The 16,811-nt window shown below is 41.6% G+C and overlaps 1 protein-coding gene across 1 annotated transcript in view; it reads right to left on the minus strand.

Annotated features, from left to right (window-relative positions):
• Positions 1 to 248: 248 nt before the first annotated feature.
• Positions 249 to 16,811, minus strand: part of zanl (zonadhesin, like) — a gene marked incomplete at both ends in the record, with an annotated part of 53,168 nt that continues 36,605 nt past the window's right edge. Inside the window, 15 exon segments of the mRNA XM_071512446.1 lie at positions 249 to 384; positions 1,996 to 2,198; positions 3,084 to 3,208; positions 4,160 to 4,321; positions 5,975 to 6,176; positions 6,266 to 6,395; positions 7,355 to 7,602; positions 8,883 to 9,027; positions 10,071 to 10,279; positions 11,148 to 11,419; positions 13,016 to 13,143; positions 14,019 to 14,183; positions 14,871 to 15,017; positions 15,173 to 15,270; positions 15,914 to 16,058. Of these exon segments, the coding sequence (XP_071368547.1) occupies positions 249 to 384; positions 1,996 to 2,198; positions 3,084 to 3,208; positions 4,160 to 4,321; positions 5,975 to 6,176; positions 6,266 to 6,395; positions 7,355 to 7,602; positions 8,883 to 9,027; positions 10,071 to 10,279; positions 11,148 to 11,419; positions 13,016 to 13,143; positions 14,019 to 14,183; positions 14,871 to 15,017; positions 15,173 to 15,270; positions 15,914 to 16,058 (2,515 nt within the window).

A 16,811-nucleotide genomic window follows, 5' to 3' on the forward strand; every position in this document is an offset into this window, starting at 1 on the left:
ACTAATGGTGTTCATGTTAACTAAGGTATTAATTTATACATTATTTAATAGTTTATAAAGATGACTATTAAATAACACCATTAGTAAATGATTACCAGACACATTAGTTAACTAATTAATTAATGTACCCTTATTGTAAAGTGTTACCATTTATCCTATGAAAATTATGTAACCGCACAACATTCGTGTCACACACACACACACACACACACACACACACACACACACACACACACACACACACACACCTCTGTAGCAGTCCCGTTTGAGGTCGAAGATGGCGCAGACGTAGCCGGCCTGGCAGGTCTTGGGCTGGCAGACGGCGCCGGTGGTGGTGCTTTCACAGGTCTGAGAACAGTCCTCCGTCACAAACTTCTCCTTCAGCTGGACGACGGAGGGACAGAGAAGAAGAAGGAGGGATGAAACGGGGTCGATGAAGAGCGGAGGAACGATGGAACGCAGAGAGAGAGAGAAGAGGTACACATCACAGCTGCTGGGCATTGATGGCCACAAAATACCTTTACTGTGTGTGTGTGTGTGTGTGTGTGTGTGTGTGTGTGTGTGTGTGAAATGTGATGTAAGCTGCCCCCCAGACCGTGTCCGACCCTCTTACCATCTAAGGAGATTTACAGGCCAGAGCAGAACAGATGGAGACTAGGCTATGGGCCGATATTCGATATTATCAAATGTTGCGATATTTTGTGAATATCGCGATATTTCCCGCTATCTCGAAGCTCTTAAACTTATAAACCTATAATCTACTATCTAGGAAAGTTAAAAAAAAAAAAAAAAAATCATACTTGAAGTGAAAAATTTGTCTTTTCAATTCAAGTGGGTTCCCTTTTCCACAATCAGCCCGTTTTTCTGAAAATAGCAGGAATGAGCAAATTACACCAAATGGCCTCCAATGCTCCAATTCCTCCAATGCTTTAACAGTAAGATCAAATTTCTAGACTGTTTATAATAATAATTATTATTACAGCCAAGAAATGTGATACAAAAAAGTATCGCAATATTATCGCAATATTAGTAAGTAATAATAGTTAGTAATAATAGTTGCGATATTAGTAGTAAGTAATAATAGTTTCCTCCAATGCTTGAATAGTAAGATCAAATTTCTCGGCTCTAAATAATAACTATTATTTAGGGATGTTAATAATTAACCATTTAACCGTTAACCGACAATAAGAATTTTGACCAATTAATACAATTAATAATCAGTTAAACAGACAAAAAAAATATTATTACGAAAATTTTAAAAAAGTAATTTAAAAAAAAGTTTGAAATAGGCTATACAATCTATTTCTTAAATAGGAACTCATGGGGTCCATTCTAAATAGTACATTTTAATCTTGTCGGTTAACGGTTAATGATCGGTTAACGAGGGTCGGCTATCGGTCAGAAAAAAAAATCTAAATTAGCATCCCTAGTATTATTATTATAGCCCAGAAATTTGATGTAATTTGGTCGAAATAAAATAAAATACCCCCCCAAACCCCCGCGATATCGTGTATCGCGATATTTTGGCGGGACAGTATCGCGATTTCAAATTCTGGATATCGGCCAAAGCCTAATGGAGACGAGGGCTGAACAATGAATCAAAATTTTATTGAAATCGCAATATGGCCTACTGCAATTTTCAAATCACAGGAGGCGCAATATTTGTTAAAGGTGAAATGTGTCAAAATACCATTTTAAAGTAAATATTGTGGTGCTGCAGAGATGTCCTGGCCTACACATCATATTCTACAGACTTAAGAAAACATCTTTGTTTGGTACAGATCCCCACAAAAATCACACCATAATGATTTTAATACGTTTTTCAATGAAAATGAGAATAATGATGTAAAAATGATCATTCCCTCTAATATCGCAAATCATATCGCAATCGCAATATCAGTCAAAATAATCGCAATTAGATATTTTTTCAAAATCGTTCAGCCCTAATGGAGACGACAACCGCGCCGAATGAAAGCGTCCCATAATGCCGCTCACCGGGTAATATCTGTTGAGGTAGGTGCAGCCACACTGGTCGTAGGGCACGCAGCTCCCCTCGCTCATGGCGAAGCCCGGGGCGCACTGGCACCCCTCCACGCAGGACGCCTCCTCGCACTCCGAGGGCGCGGCCAGGTCGGCGCAGGAGGCGGGGCACGCCGACATGCAGGACGAGTAGGTGCTGTTGGCGCCGCAGGAGAGGACTGGAGAGAGAGAGAGAGAGAGAGAGAGAGAGAGAGAGAGAGAGAGAGAGAGAGAGAGAGAGAGAGAGAGAGAGAGAGAGAGAGAAAGAAAGAGTGTCTTGATGGCTTCAAATGAGTGTGAACGCTTCCAAGTCGGCGGTTATTCCCACATGATGTGAATGCAGAATCAGTTGTGTTATGTGTACTACAATTTATAACCTCCTCCTCTCCTCCTTGTCTCCTCTCCCCTATCCTCTCCTCTCTCCTCTCCTTGTCTCCTCTCCTTTCCTTTCCTCTCCTCCTCTCCTCCTCTCCTCTTCTCCCCTCTCCTCTCCTTAACTCTCCTCCTCTCCTGTCTGTATTTCCTCTCCTCCTCTCCTCTCCTTGTCTCCTCTCCTGCTCTCCTCTCCTTTCATCTCCTCCTCTCCTCTCCTTGTCTCCTCTCCTTTCCTTTCCTCTCCTCCTCTCCTCTCCTTGTCTCCTCTCCTCTCTTCTCCCCTCTCCTCTCCTTAACTCTCCTCCTCTCCTGTCTGTGTTTCCTCTCCTCCTCTCCTCTCCTTGTCTCCTCTCCTGCTCTCCTCTCCTCCTCTCCTTTCCTTGTCTCCTCTCCTCTCTCCTCTCCTTGTCTCCTCTCCTCCCCTCCTCTCCTTTCCTTGTCTCCTCTCCTCTCTCCTCTCTCCTCTCTCCTCTCCTCTCCTCTCCTTGTCTCCTCTCCTCTCTCTTCTCTCCTCTCCTCTCTCCTCTCTCCTCTCCTCTCTCCTCTCTCCTTGTCTCCTCTCCTCTCTCTTCTCTCCTCTCCTCTCCTCTCCCCTCTCCTCTCCTCTCCTTGTCTCCTCTCCTCTCGGGGACACACAAACACACACTCCAGTCATAGTAGTGGGATGTGGTTGTGGTCCGGGGTCTTACCACAGTCCAGCTGCTGCCTCCAGGGTCCCAGTCTGACTCCGGCCTCCTGACAGGCTGCAGCGTAGGCATCATAACTGGCACAACGCAGCGCTGTGCTCTCAGCACACAGGTCAAACACACAGTCACTGAGGGACAAACACACACACACACACACACACACACACACACACACACACACACACACACACACACACACACACACACACACACACACACACGCAAACACAGACGTACATTGAGCATGAGCAAATGGTAGATTCAGATGTAGATTCAGTGCCTATACCAGTGATTCTCAACCTTTTTCATATCAAGGACCCCGAATTCAGTCCACATTAGGGCCACAGACCCCCATTTGATGAGATTTTTTCTCTCTGACCTAAATCTGAGAATTTGTCCCGAACTCCGTGACTATGTGTATTGTAAGTAGAGAGATAACAGTGAAACTATGAAGTGAAACCAAAATAGTCATTCTTCTGCATTCTCTAATTGTGTTAATTCTTGTCAGTTAAATCAGTGGTTCTCAACCTTTTTGGTTTAAACCAAGTTTAAACCAATGAATGATTTTCCTTTTCAGGTTGTTTCATTTGATTCATTATCAGAGGAGGCACAGAGGCTAAAAACAATTCAGTATTTTACAAGAAAAAAAAGCCAAAATTAAGGAAAAATCTGAAAAATAGACATGATAAACATTTGTATAGTAGAAATATGTTTTTTTCCTATTCCATAAATCACCCCGCGACTCCCCAAAATTATCTTGCGACCCACTGGGGGTCCCGACCCAGGTTGAGAGCCACTGAATTAAACAATCGTGAAGTTTCACAATTCAGCAATTTACTGGGGACCCCTTGGAACCCCCTCAAGGACCCTGGTGGTACCCGGACCCCACGTTGAGAACCACTGGCCTATACACATAACCCCATTATTTTGCATAGTTCACATTACGTTACAGTGTATTGGAGCTGTCACATGTACGTGTGCACATTGTAATCGCTCCTGAACTATCTCCAGAAGAGAGCTACCCACACACACACACACACACACACACACACACACACACACACAGGCAGGCTACTCACTCCTGGTAGGTGCTGGGTGGCAGGGTGGCGTGGCAGGCGGTGAACGGGCCCTTGGGATCGGACAGCGCTCCGGCACTGTTTCACTCCGTTGTAGTCGTCGAGCTGAGACTGGAGCAGCCTGAGGTCTCAAACCCTGAATCTGGATCAGTCTCCACCTCTCGCCTGGGGATGGATGGATGGATGGATGGAGGATAGAGGGAAGGATTGGAGGGATGTAGGAGATACAGTAGGGCTTTGTTAAAGTTGTTGAGTACAAGCCTGATGTCTCAAATTGTAGGTCTGGCTTTGTTTTCACTGAGATATTACTTGTGATGGATTGACCGACAATAGATAGATTTCCATCTCCTTATGTCTGAGAGATGGAGGATGGAGGGACAGAAAGAGGAAGGAGGAGGATGGCAGAAAGTGTCTTTTATTTACCTGCAGTGTGTATCTATTAGTACGGTTTGCCCTAGCTGCTTCAGACATAGCCCTTTTCCACTTGTCTCCAAACCTGACTGAAATACAATATGTGCAATAATTGTGTGTCTTTGCTTATGTAATAGTGCTCACAAGATTCTGCATTCGAAATGTGAAGAATGTAGTCTACGTACGCTCGCTCAGATTTATGTAAAAACCCGAAAATTGGTTGACCTACAGATTGATGCACTGAACATTTTCATAAAAGCAGCATTTGCCAAAATGATACTGACCGGACGTGGCAGACATTTTTATGTCTACCAAAATATAACCAAGCAATGTCTACACCTATGTTTCGATAGCAAAGGAATATAATAATGTTAGGGAAAATATCAAACTGTTCAGATTATCATGCAATGATATTATGTAAGAAATACAATGAAATTGCAAATTGCACTGAGAACTCTTAAAATTGCAGTTTCGTTGTAGCCTAGTTCTTTACACAACTTGGTAGGCTGTCCATAAGCACTTGTAGCGGTTGCGGGCGGTAGCCAGGGGGTGCCAGTCAGAGTCTCAGTCTGACAAAGAAAATAAGAATACGTGCCCAGCCAGTCAACCCTACAAAGGACCTGGTACGTGCCTATCCCTCAAACGGCCAGTTGCACACAACATATATCGGCAAGCCAAAAAAACACACAACACAGCCAACTTCAAAGATCCCCACAGTGTATCAGAAACTGGCCGGCTGTAAATTAATAAATCTGTATCAAACCTACAAAATAATGTGGAAGAAATGTCCAGTTAACCAACTGTAATGTTAAATGCTTGAATTTATCTGTGATAGTAGCTAAGTTAACATCCAACCAGCTACAGTGGTTTCTGTTAGCCTGGCTGTTGGCTAGCTAGTTTGCTAGCTTTGCTAGCTAGATGCATAGCTAATAGCAAAAGAAACATCGAAGTAGTGACGTTACTGAATAATGGGGATGGACTTTTTTTTTTATATATATATCATAGATCAAAGAATGACATGAATTTCATAATTGTATTTTTAGAATGGTCTGTCTATAATAACATGCAAAATCAACAGTGTGTTTAAAGAGAAAACGGACTTTGTAACGCATTTGTGGGAGGAGAGATCTGTTAGTTCAAGTTTTGTGTTGCACTTTACTTTATGGTTGTTTTTTTCAGTTAAAAGAACCTCTGTGCTCTTGGCCTTTTGCATCGCATGGGAAAGATCATATAGAACAATGTCTTTTTTTAAGTAACTAACTTTTACTCAGAGTACAAGAGCTACTTTTTCCTTTAGCTTTTTACGCTAGTAATTATACTTCTACATGTACTTTAGTAGGATATTTTGGCACTCTTTCCAGCCCTGTATATTTACAGCTAATGCAGTGACCCTGGTTGCAGTCTCACCTGTGCAGGTGGACTCTATGTGGAAGGTCCCAGGTCTTCTGTCCTTCAGCCTGTCGGTCGCTGACCCTCCAGCTGTTTCCGAACTCGTCCAGGTTCCTGGTGACCGTCCCGTCCGGCTTCATGTACTCGTTCCTGGTGAAGCCGTCGTAGTTTCCACACAGTCCTCTGACAGAGTTCTTATAGGTGCTGGGCAATACGATCTCTGATAAGACGAACAGAGAGAAAATTGAATGAGTTCCCACGCAAGGCAAAGAATGGCTGAGTTAAGGATGGTGGAGGTTTGTCTGTTACCTCCGCGACTGCTGCCATCGAAGCGCACAGTGAGTCCAAAGTCAGTGGTGAGCTGGACCTGCCTGGAGTTCATGGTGATGGTCAGACCATCGACTGGGCTTAGAGGAGGAGCAACGCGTTCTCCATTTACCTGGGGAAGGCAGTCAAAATGAGGATTAAAATTCATACACACTCTTATTTTTTAAGATGATTCACTTTCGCAAGAGAAACATCTGCTGGTGGCTCAACGGTAACGGCCTTCCCCCAGCCTTAACCAAATTGTTTTAGTTGCTTACACCCAATCTCGGAACCCATCGTCTATCGGTCTGACAACGATTAGACTCTGGGGGTGACGGCCAATAATTGGGGTTTCCGAGAGTTGAACGTTTCTCCACACAATACACAAACATTGATACTTTTTGTAGGTGTTTTAGGTCCAGACGACATTTCGGCTAATCTCTATAAACAGATATATGAGATCTCTCAACTCCAACTCCATTCTCGTGTCTCAAGTTGCTAATCGGACTGTAAACAATGACCGGCGCACGGAAGAGGAAGTCTTGGCCCGGATGTCCGCTGGCTACACCAGAAACCCCGAAATATTGGCCGTCGCCCCCAGAGTCTAATCGTCGTCAGACCGATAGACGATGGGTTCACAGATTGTCTTACACCTAACCCTCACCTTAACTCAAACTTGAACCAAATTTGTTTTAGTTGCCTAAACTTAACCGTTAGCTAACATTTTCATGTGACAAACAGGTGAAAATGGCGTGTCCAATTCATGTTATTGTCACATAATCCAATTCGTGGTGGAGGTAATCCTCACATAATTCATGTCCACAACACTGCACTGTAACCTGTGTTTAGACTTCATGCTCACTTCACAAAATCTTATAAGACCAGGTTGTCCTACTTCGATTCAAAATTATTAGAGGTCTTCATCTAGAGAAAGCTGTTATGATACCAGCATAATATTCCTGATGTTTTGATGTTTGCTAGCTAAGCTACAAGTCAACACAAACCATTGCTAAAATAGTCTATCTGAATAAATTGGTTTTTTTTTATAAATGTTAAAGGGTTCACATCAACAGATAAAGACAGACAACACACCAGGACGGTCTTCTTCTGCAGGAAGCGGACGTTGACGCCGTAGACGTCGACGTACATCTGATCCAGGAAGGACACCCTCCTGTTCCCGCCGCGTCTGATGTTCTTCCCCCGCACTTGCAGGTCCGGCAGCGAGCCCTGCAGGTTGTGGCCCTGGGTCAGGACGTAGGTGTAGGGGCCCTGGAAGTGATGGGAGAAACTGTCGAACGTCCGGTAGTGGGGATCCCCGGAGATGCTGCACTTGTCGAACTCTACAGAAGATGAAGGGAGTAAAGAGGAAGGGCGATGGAGAGATCAGATTGAGAAAGAAGTACATGTCAACAGATAGCACTTTGGGACATTGGTTTCATCAGTGTGAGAAAACAGAGCATACGTGAGATGGGATTGTTGATTAGTAGTAACCGTTAGGCTAAAATTTTATATTGCGATACTTTCCCACCAAAACATCGCGATACATGATATTATAGCTTTTTAGTTCAAATCACATTTACAAATATGACCTGTGACATGCTGTTTGGCTTCACTGAGAGTGAGGGATTTATACAACTTATTTGTTACTGAGCCAGAGCACATTGTTTCAGGGAAGATGGGAAAGCTGTTAAGCTACAGTTTAGCATATTTCTATTCTTAGAAATTCTATATTTGTTTAAATGTCAGCAACATTTGCCAAAATCCCCAGCCCTAAAACAAACTGACAAAATCTTTTTGGTTTTGTATGTCAAGACGTAAGACAAAACAGACTACCAGCCAGTCTTTGAAGTGACAGAAATGATGAGGTAAAATATTACCAGTTGTGAAGTAAGTAAATCACAAATTTTAAGCACAGTTGCTCTTTACCTGGCCCGGGACTGTAGATGGAAACTAGCATTAAGCTTGGGCTGATATCTGATATTCTTGAATATCGCGATTTTTCGTGAATATCGCAATATTTCCCGCAATATCGAATACCCACCCCTCCCGGCCATGTTAATTAGATCGCAGTCGTACAAGCTTCCAAATGTATAAACCTATCATCTACTAGTGGTAGGACAGTAAAAACACAAAAATAATCATACTTGAAGTGAAAATGTTTTCTTTTTAATTCAAGTGGGTTCTCTTTTCCACAATCAGCCAATTTTTCTGAAAATAGCAGGAATGACCAAATTACACCAAATGGCCTCCAATGCTCCAATTCCTCCAATGCTTTAACAGTAAGATCAAATTTCTAGACTGGTTATAATAATTTTTGTTATTACAGCCAAGAAATTTGATGTAATTTGGACGAAATAAAAGAAAATACTCACCCAAAAAACCCGGGAAAAACAAATACCGTACCATACCGCGATAATACCGTATATAGCGATATTTTGCCGGGAAAGTATCGCGATATTAAATTTTGGATATCGCCCCAGCCTAACTAGCAACTAATTTGGATGCATTTGTAGAAACTTGAAATGTTCACTAATTGTTTACATTTATACAAATTCTACATACACATTTATACAAATTTATACACTATGACAAATGAAGCACAATAGAGTGATGGACTCACTGCTGGGTTTGCAGTAGAGGTCTCCGTATTTGTCCAGGGCACACACTGAGTTGGCATTACACTTATGGTCCTTACAGGTGATTTTCCCACCAAGGTTACAGACACACCGGTCAGTACACTTGTCTGTCAGCCACGAGTCTCCCACCTAAAACACACACACACACACACACACATCCATGTATCCATTACAAAAGACCTAACAGCCTTCTATGTTGCTTTGCTTTGATTTATAACATCAGTTCGTAACTGATTTTTATTCAACACACATAATACAAAGAACATACAACTTGGATTACACTTGTTTTAACTTATATTCTTTTCATGTCTGTTCTAAACATTGTTATGAAATAATTCTTCTTCATTGGTAATAATAATTTTCATGATACATAAGCATGAGCAGCACATATCAAATACCGCACCACTCGTACCACCAATGACTTAACAATACAATAACTGTAGTATTAACCTAACATAATTTGTGGCTTATACCTGAGAAAGAAAAAAAACAAGTGTAATAGGAATACAATAAGAATAAAAATAAATACGTAATGCTTTACTTTAAGTGGCATTCATAAGACATAAGTGCATTGGAAGCGCATTGTGAGTGCATGATAATTAGAATCAGAGCATGATATAATAAATACAATGTGCAAAACATGTAGGGGGTTGAATACTCTATGGGACAACTGTATAGTTAAAGACAGGACATTAAATTGAATGCAATTTTCATTTCATTTGACATTTGTCTGATGTTTATATTGTAAGAAAAGTATATCTATGCTTGTGATGGGCTTCTAATCTTATTATAGGATCAGTTGTACATGTCCATAACAACACCAGTATAATTATGTTTTATAACTTTATTACTTAATGCTCTCACTGACATTAATAACACTTTAATTCTTTTCTATAATCTATGAATGAATGATCCACTTTCATGCTCTGCTTGGAGTATGATCTCTTGATTTTGTATGTCTTATTATTTGATATTTATTTATTTTTTTGTATCATTTAATTATCTTGTTGTTATTTTTTGTTTTTGTTAAATGTTTTGTCTAATTGTGTTTATATTGTATTTTTGTCATTGAGGACCCCCTTGAGCATTTCAGCATTAGGAATATTCTCTGATACAATACCCTATTTAGGCCTAGTATCCAGCACCAGTATGGGTACCGCTGCTTTACTCACATCATGGTACTCTCCATCTGAGTCCAGGCAGCCGCACTTGGCCAGGGGAACACACTTCCCGTCGCTGAGCACGAAGCCGGCGTCGCACTGGCAGCCCTCCACGCAGGCGGTGGGAGGGAGGTGGCAGAAGATGGGGAAGAGGTCCGAGCAGGTGGGGGGGCACGGGGGGGTGCAGTCTGAGTAGTGGCTGTTAGGAGGGCAGGGCAGGGCTGGAGGAAGGGAGGAGGGAGGGGAAAGACATTCAAAATGCTTTGTCGGTAAAGGAACACTTTAGTTGAGGTGGTGATCATAGGGCATTATAAGCACAGTGTGAGTGCATGACAGGTATTATTAGTAATCAGAGCATGATATAATAAGCACAATGTGCAAAAATTTACTAAGAATTTTGAATATTACATGGCTGGATATTTTGCTTCTATAACTACTGTAGTTTCAAATATACAAAACAATGAACAAAAACAACAATACATTTCTACATTTTTATATCAGCTGCATCAAGTGCACCAAGTACAAAATTAGCTAAAAAAGAAAACTAACCAAAAAAAAAAAAAAAGTTAGCGACCATTTTCAAACTTCAAATTTGACTTTCTGCTTCTTAACAAAAATGCCTGGCAATTCAGAGGCTTTTCTTATATCTTTTGTCATTTCTATTTTATGAGGTATTTTTAACAAAGTGCCATTAACAAAGTATTGAGTAAATAATTGATAAAAACAATGGGTAACACTTTACAATAAGGGTACATTAATTAAGGGTTAGTTAATGCTTAATAAGCATTAACTAACCCTTAATTAACAGTTAACTAATGTGTCTGGTAATAATTTACTAATGGTGTTCATGTTAACTAAGGTATTAATTTATACATTATTTAATAGTTTATAAAGATGACTATTAAATATTAAATTAATGTACCCTTATTGTAAAGTGTTACCAAAAAAGTTTTTTTTTTACAAATCTGTTAACTACCAACTATTTAGTTATTCATCAGAATGAAATGGAAAAAACGCACTTTATCCACTGACAAACGTGTTCTGATACGCATATTACTTCACCGTGCTAATTCTTCCGTCTAAACTTACGACAGAAGGTGTTGTTCCTCCAGCTGACGGTGACGCCGGCGCTCTGGCAGGTCTGAGCGTACGCCTCCACGTTGTCGCACAGCGTCGCCTGCATGCCGTTGTACTCGCACATGTCGTAGACGCAGTTGCCCAGGAAGGCCTCCGGGGGCACCAGAGAGTGGCAGGGCTTGAAGCGGTCGGAGAGGAGGACCTCGGCGCACTGGGCCTCGTACAGCTTCTCCTCGGCCGCCGTGCAGTTGGGGTGGACGTCCGGGCGGGTGTCCGGCTGGCAGCTGGAAGGTAAGGACGGTTTAGATCGGGCGTTTTTTTTCTAAAGGACACTAAAGGGACAAGAGAGGCTGCTGTTTAGAACTTTTCACTTTGGGATTTCACTCTTACATTTGGATTTGTCACTTCTTTTGTGGAAAAGATTGCCCACCAGCGCCCATACCATCACTTTTATTTAATTTGGGCAAATAGGGTCAATCTACAGCAGTGGTTCTCAACCTTTTTCATATCAAGGACCTCTAATTTAGTCCACATTAGGGCCACGGACCCCCATTTGATGAGATTTTGTCCCTCGGACCCAAATCTGAGAATATTTTTATTGTTAGATATGATTTTGTCCAGAACTCCATGACTACCTGTATTGTAGGTAGAGAGATAACAGTGACACTATGACTAAAATAGTCAGTCTCCTACATTCTATAATTGTACTTGTAAATTAAATAATGAAGTTTAACCATTAATCAATTTGCTTGGGACCCCCTGGGATGCCCTCAAGGACCCCGGACCACACGTTGAGAACCACTGATCTACAGCATCTCAATTAGTAGGTATAGACTCTCTTTTCTGTTGCAGCCCCACTTTGTGATTTAGGCTGATAAACCATGTGTATTTTTACGTAAAAATCATGCCTAGTGCAGCTTTAAACTTATTTTCTCGTACAACAGACATCTCCTCAGTCTGACAAGACTGATGTGCTGCCATCATTGGAGCACGTGTAATATTTACTCACATGTCACTTTAAGCCACTGATTATTGCTGCTGATTTTTTTGCACCCTCGTTAGTTGTAGTTGTATTTTATCGCTAATTGTATTTTATTGCTTATAGCTTGTATATTGCTTAGATTCTGTACTTTTTATGCTGATATTTTATATTTCTTATTTATTCTTTGTAAATGGGAAGTCTTTGTATATATGTGAAGGTTTAATTCAATGCACCATTTGAGGTTGACACAAATGCAATTTCGTTGTGCTTGCACAATGACAGTAAAGTTCTTGAAATCTTGAAACATTTATTCTAAAACTATACCATCTGACTAGAGCAGGTGGTATAGGGCTAGACGATATGGTTGAAATCAATATCATGATGATCATAATGATTTTTTTCGATATCGATATATATGACGATATGGCTCACATAAGCGAAATCACGTTAAATAATCAAATTAATGTTCATCATATTGAACCGAATGGTAATGTTTGGTGTGATGTCAAACTAAACGGAAATTTTCACATAATACTCCTACTATACTTAATTTTGTCTGAGTTTCTAAATAAAATTTGCTTGTTCTCATCAGTTCAGACAGCAGAATTGTGCGTCTCGATATCCCAAAATCACCATATCATCACAATATAATCCCACTGAAAGACGATAAACAATAATATTGAATTATCGTCTAGCCCTAAGGTGGTATTTTGTACTTTTATGAAATGTTTACGGAACATGCAAATGATCAAAATAGGGTGGCAGTGCTGCAAAAACCAAAACAGTAAAACTGACAACTGACAAAACTGAAAACACCGTCTCAGCTCATACTGTTTACATTCTGTTACACTAACTGCCAGCATAGTAAACCATGTGTGATGGGAAAGGTTCCACTGACCCAGGATCACTGTCTCCCTCTGCTTTCCAGCTGTTGCCCAGTTCGATCGCGTCCTTGGCTGGTTTCTTGTTGGGCATCAGGTTGTCGTCGGAGGAGTTGTGGTTGTAGTTGCCACACATACCGCACACCTAGAGGAAGGCAGGAGAGGGGGATGTGACTATGGCAGTGGTTCTCAAACCAGTCCAGGGACCACTAATGGGTCCTTGAAGAGGTTTCCTCAGCTCAACGAGGACTAGCTCAGTTTCACTATTCAATTCACTAGAAATAATCCCAATTAGGTAATGCATCAGTATCAGTGTAGACCAGTGATTCTCAACCTTGTTAATATCAAGGACCCCTAATTTAGTCCACATTAGGGCCACAGACCCCCATTTGATGAGATTTTGTCTCTCAGTCGGACCCAAATCTGAGATTATTTTTATTGTTAGATATGTCTCATTTTGTCCAGAACTCCATGACTATCTCTATTGTAACTATTGTGAAACTATGACCAAAACATTCTTCTACATTCTCTAATTGTGTTAACTTCTTGTAAATGAAATAATGGTGAAGTTTAACAATTCATCAGTTTGCTGGGGACCCCCTGGAACCCCCTCAAGGACCCCAGGTGGTCCCTGGACCCCACGTTGAGAACCACTGGTGTAGACAGTTCTACAATTCAAATGAACAACAACTAAAATGTTCTCATTTGGACTAAATCTGATCAAATGGGGATCTGTGACTTGCAACTATTTTTTACATTAAAATAACACTAAATAAATAGGATATGTTCTACATTATCAGTCTGTGTGTATCTGTGCCCCTGTGTGTTCAGGCCTAAATCCCCTGCACCCTCAATGATGTTGGGTGTGTGTGTCTGTGTGTGGTATGGGCGTGGCCAGGCAACTTTGAATGATATGATATGAAATGCTGGAACCCTTTTTTTTCCTCAAAGTAGACCATTGGGTGGAGGAGCAACAAGACAGAGCTGGTTGGTGGGCTTGCTCATGTGACCCAGTCGTACCTTGTTGAAGTATTCTCCAGGGACGGTGATCTCCAGCTGATGGACGCCGTCAAACTTGACCTGCAGACCAAAGTTTGTGTCCAGGAGACTGTAAACTCCGCTGGTTATCACCTTGGCTCCGGCCGCGTCGATGGACAGGGGGGTCCGCACCCGGCGACCGTTCAGCTAAGGCGAGACGGACAGGAAGTCAGACTGAGAACTCTTCTTCCACATCCCTCCATCTTCCCATCCATTTCTTTATTCTCAAAAGTTTAATTTAGTCTCGTATTAAGTGAGTTTGCTTGGGAGCGTATCTATGTTCCCAGGGTCCTATGTTCCCAGGGTCCTATGTTCCCAAGGTCCTATGTTCCCAGGGTCCTAAGTTCCTAAGGTCCTATGTTCCCAGGGTCAAATGTTCCCAGGATCCTATGTTCCCAGGATCCTATGTTCCCAGGGTCCTATGTTCCCAGGGTCCTATGTTCCCAAGGTCCTATGTTCCCCAGTTCAATATTCTGTTAACACACATTAACCCTCCTATTGTGTTTGGGTCAAATTTGACCCAAGTTAAAATATTTCATAAAAATTATCCAGTTTTTTTTTATTAAAACAAGGCCTCAAAGCAGCTATATAAACACAACAAAACCAATGGTTATCATTTTATTTGATTTTGAAGGTCTCTAACCCTAACCCTAGAAGTGGGGAACATAGGACCCTGGGAACATAGGAATGACTCTGTTTGCTTGACGTGGGAGTGTGTTCTTGTACATACTGTATATGTATAAGAGTATAAGTGTGTTCGCGTGTCTGTGTCATCTTATCCTCTTATCTCATTCCTTCTTCCCGCCCTTCTTTCCTCCATCCCTCTTTCCTTACCAGGACTCGGCGGCTTTTCTGCAGCGAGACGACGACGTCATTAGGCAGGTAGACGGTGACAGAGCGAACGTAGGAGGCCTCCGGTTGACCGCGCTCCTCGTTTTTAGCCACAATCCTGAAGGGAGTCACCTTGGTGGTGTTACACACCTGAAGGATGAAGACAAAGAAACGTGTGTGTTGGGAGGAAGAGTGATCGAAGGGGATGGGACACTGTTTCACACAGGCATTTTTCCTTTATTTAATCAGGCAGTCTTGTTTAGATTGAGATCTATGAAACCTGTGAAATGTATTTCTTTCCATACCTCAACCAGAGTGTACGTGCAGGTACCCATGAAGGTGTGCATGACATCGTCAAAGGTGTAGTAGTGCGGATCTCCAGACACCTGACACACTCCCTTACCTAGAGAAATGATATTGTCAATGAAATAACCGCCTCGCAGTTGTATGCCTCCGCCAATAAACTTTGTTTTATCATTGCAAGGACAGTCTTTATTTATTGAACATATATAATTAATGTGATTATTAGGTCAACTTAAAGGATTTTGGTGTCTGACAGCACTTCCACCGTTTTTGTAGAATGACCCAAGATCGTTTTCTCAGCTACAGTGGTAAGCAAGACATTATTAAGTTGACCTTTGAACTTTTGGATATAAAATGTCATCACTTCATCATTTTATCCTATTAGACATTTGTGTGAAATTTTGTCATAATTAGCGTATGAATTCTTGAGTTATGGCCAAAAACGTCTTTTGTGAGGTCACAGTGACCTTGACCTTTGACCTTTGACCACCAAAATCTAATCAGTTTATCCTTGAGTCCAGAAGTAATGAAATTCCCTCAAGGTGTTCCTGAGATATCGCGTTCATGAGAATGGGACATACGTCAATGATTGACTAAAAGAGAGATGAAGAAAATCTTCCCAGATGTTGATCCTTGGGACAAAATCTTATCCTATAGGGGTCTGTAAAAGGTATGGGAGCCCCTGTTTCACTTCAGTCCCAATACATGGACTGAGGTTTTGCATGCGTTCGTTTGAAGTTTACCTGTGGAGTGGCAGTCCAGCACTCCCTCCACCACTTTGCACTCCTGAGCGGGGCTGCACAGCCAGGGCTCACAGGTGATGTTGTGGTTGCCGTTACATTTACAGCGCTCCGAGCAGTCCATCTCCGTGAACCAAGAGTCTCCAACCTACACACATACAACACACACATACATACGTGTGTTAAGTGTAAACACGAGTGCACACAAGCACATTTTCATACCAAAAAATTCCCCAAAAAATGTAAGTATTCAGTGTTTCCCCCAAGTTACCCTTCCTATTAGGACATGGGGCAGTAAAACCCTCCACTGAAAAGTAAAGGACTAAAGTAAAGGGCCCATAGACAAGTGAAGTATTCATCAATTCTACAATCAATATGTAATCAGTCTAGCTGTTTCATATCCATCATATCAGAAGTGGACGATAGTGACTGGACAAGATCCCATTTTCAGGCTTCCTACGCAGGTCTGGAAAGTCTGGAAAAGTATTAAAAATGAATTTGATCATTTCCAGGTCTTGAATAGTTTGGGAATTTGAAAAAATGTCTGGAAAAATATGGAAAATGTTGCGGTTCAGGTCCGATACACACATAATTCTAGCTTTTATGTTGTTGTAGAGCCACTTTGAGTCCACAGTTTGTGTTGATGTGAAGAATAATGTTCAGATAGAGGGACGCTCTTATTACCCAGCCGCTGTCAGCATGCATTATATCAAATACAGACCAAAATCAAATCCGGTCAGGAACATAGGGTCTGGGAAAAATATGGAATTTTAAAATGGAAACCGTGTAGGAACCCTGCCAATCATCTCACATATTCTATTTGTGGCTGTGAGGAACAATATTCATCTATACAGTGATATGACCTAGTTAGCAGGGGCAAGATGTCTGTCTGCGTAAATCA

Source organism: Centroberyx affinis, unplaced genomic scaffold (assembly GCF_046629955.1).
Source record: "Centroberyx affinis isolate AG114_WGS23_722 - 3 ecotype Tasmania unplaced genomic scaffold, CSIRO-AGI_Caff_v1 ptg006285l_1, whole genome shotgun sequence".
Taxonomy (NCBI): domain Eukaryota; kingdom Metazoa; phylum Chordata; class Actinopteri; order Beryciformes; family Berycidae; genus Centroberyx; species Centroberyx affinis.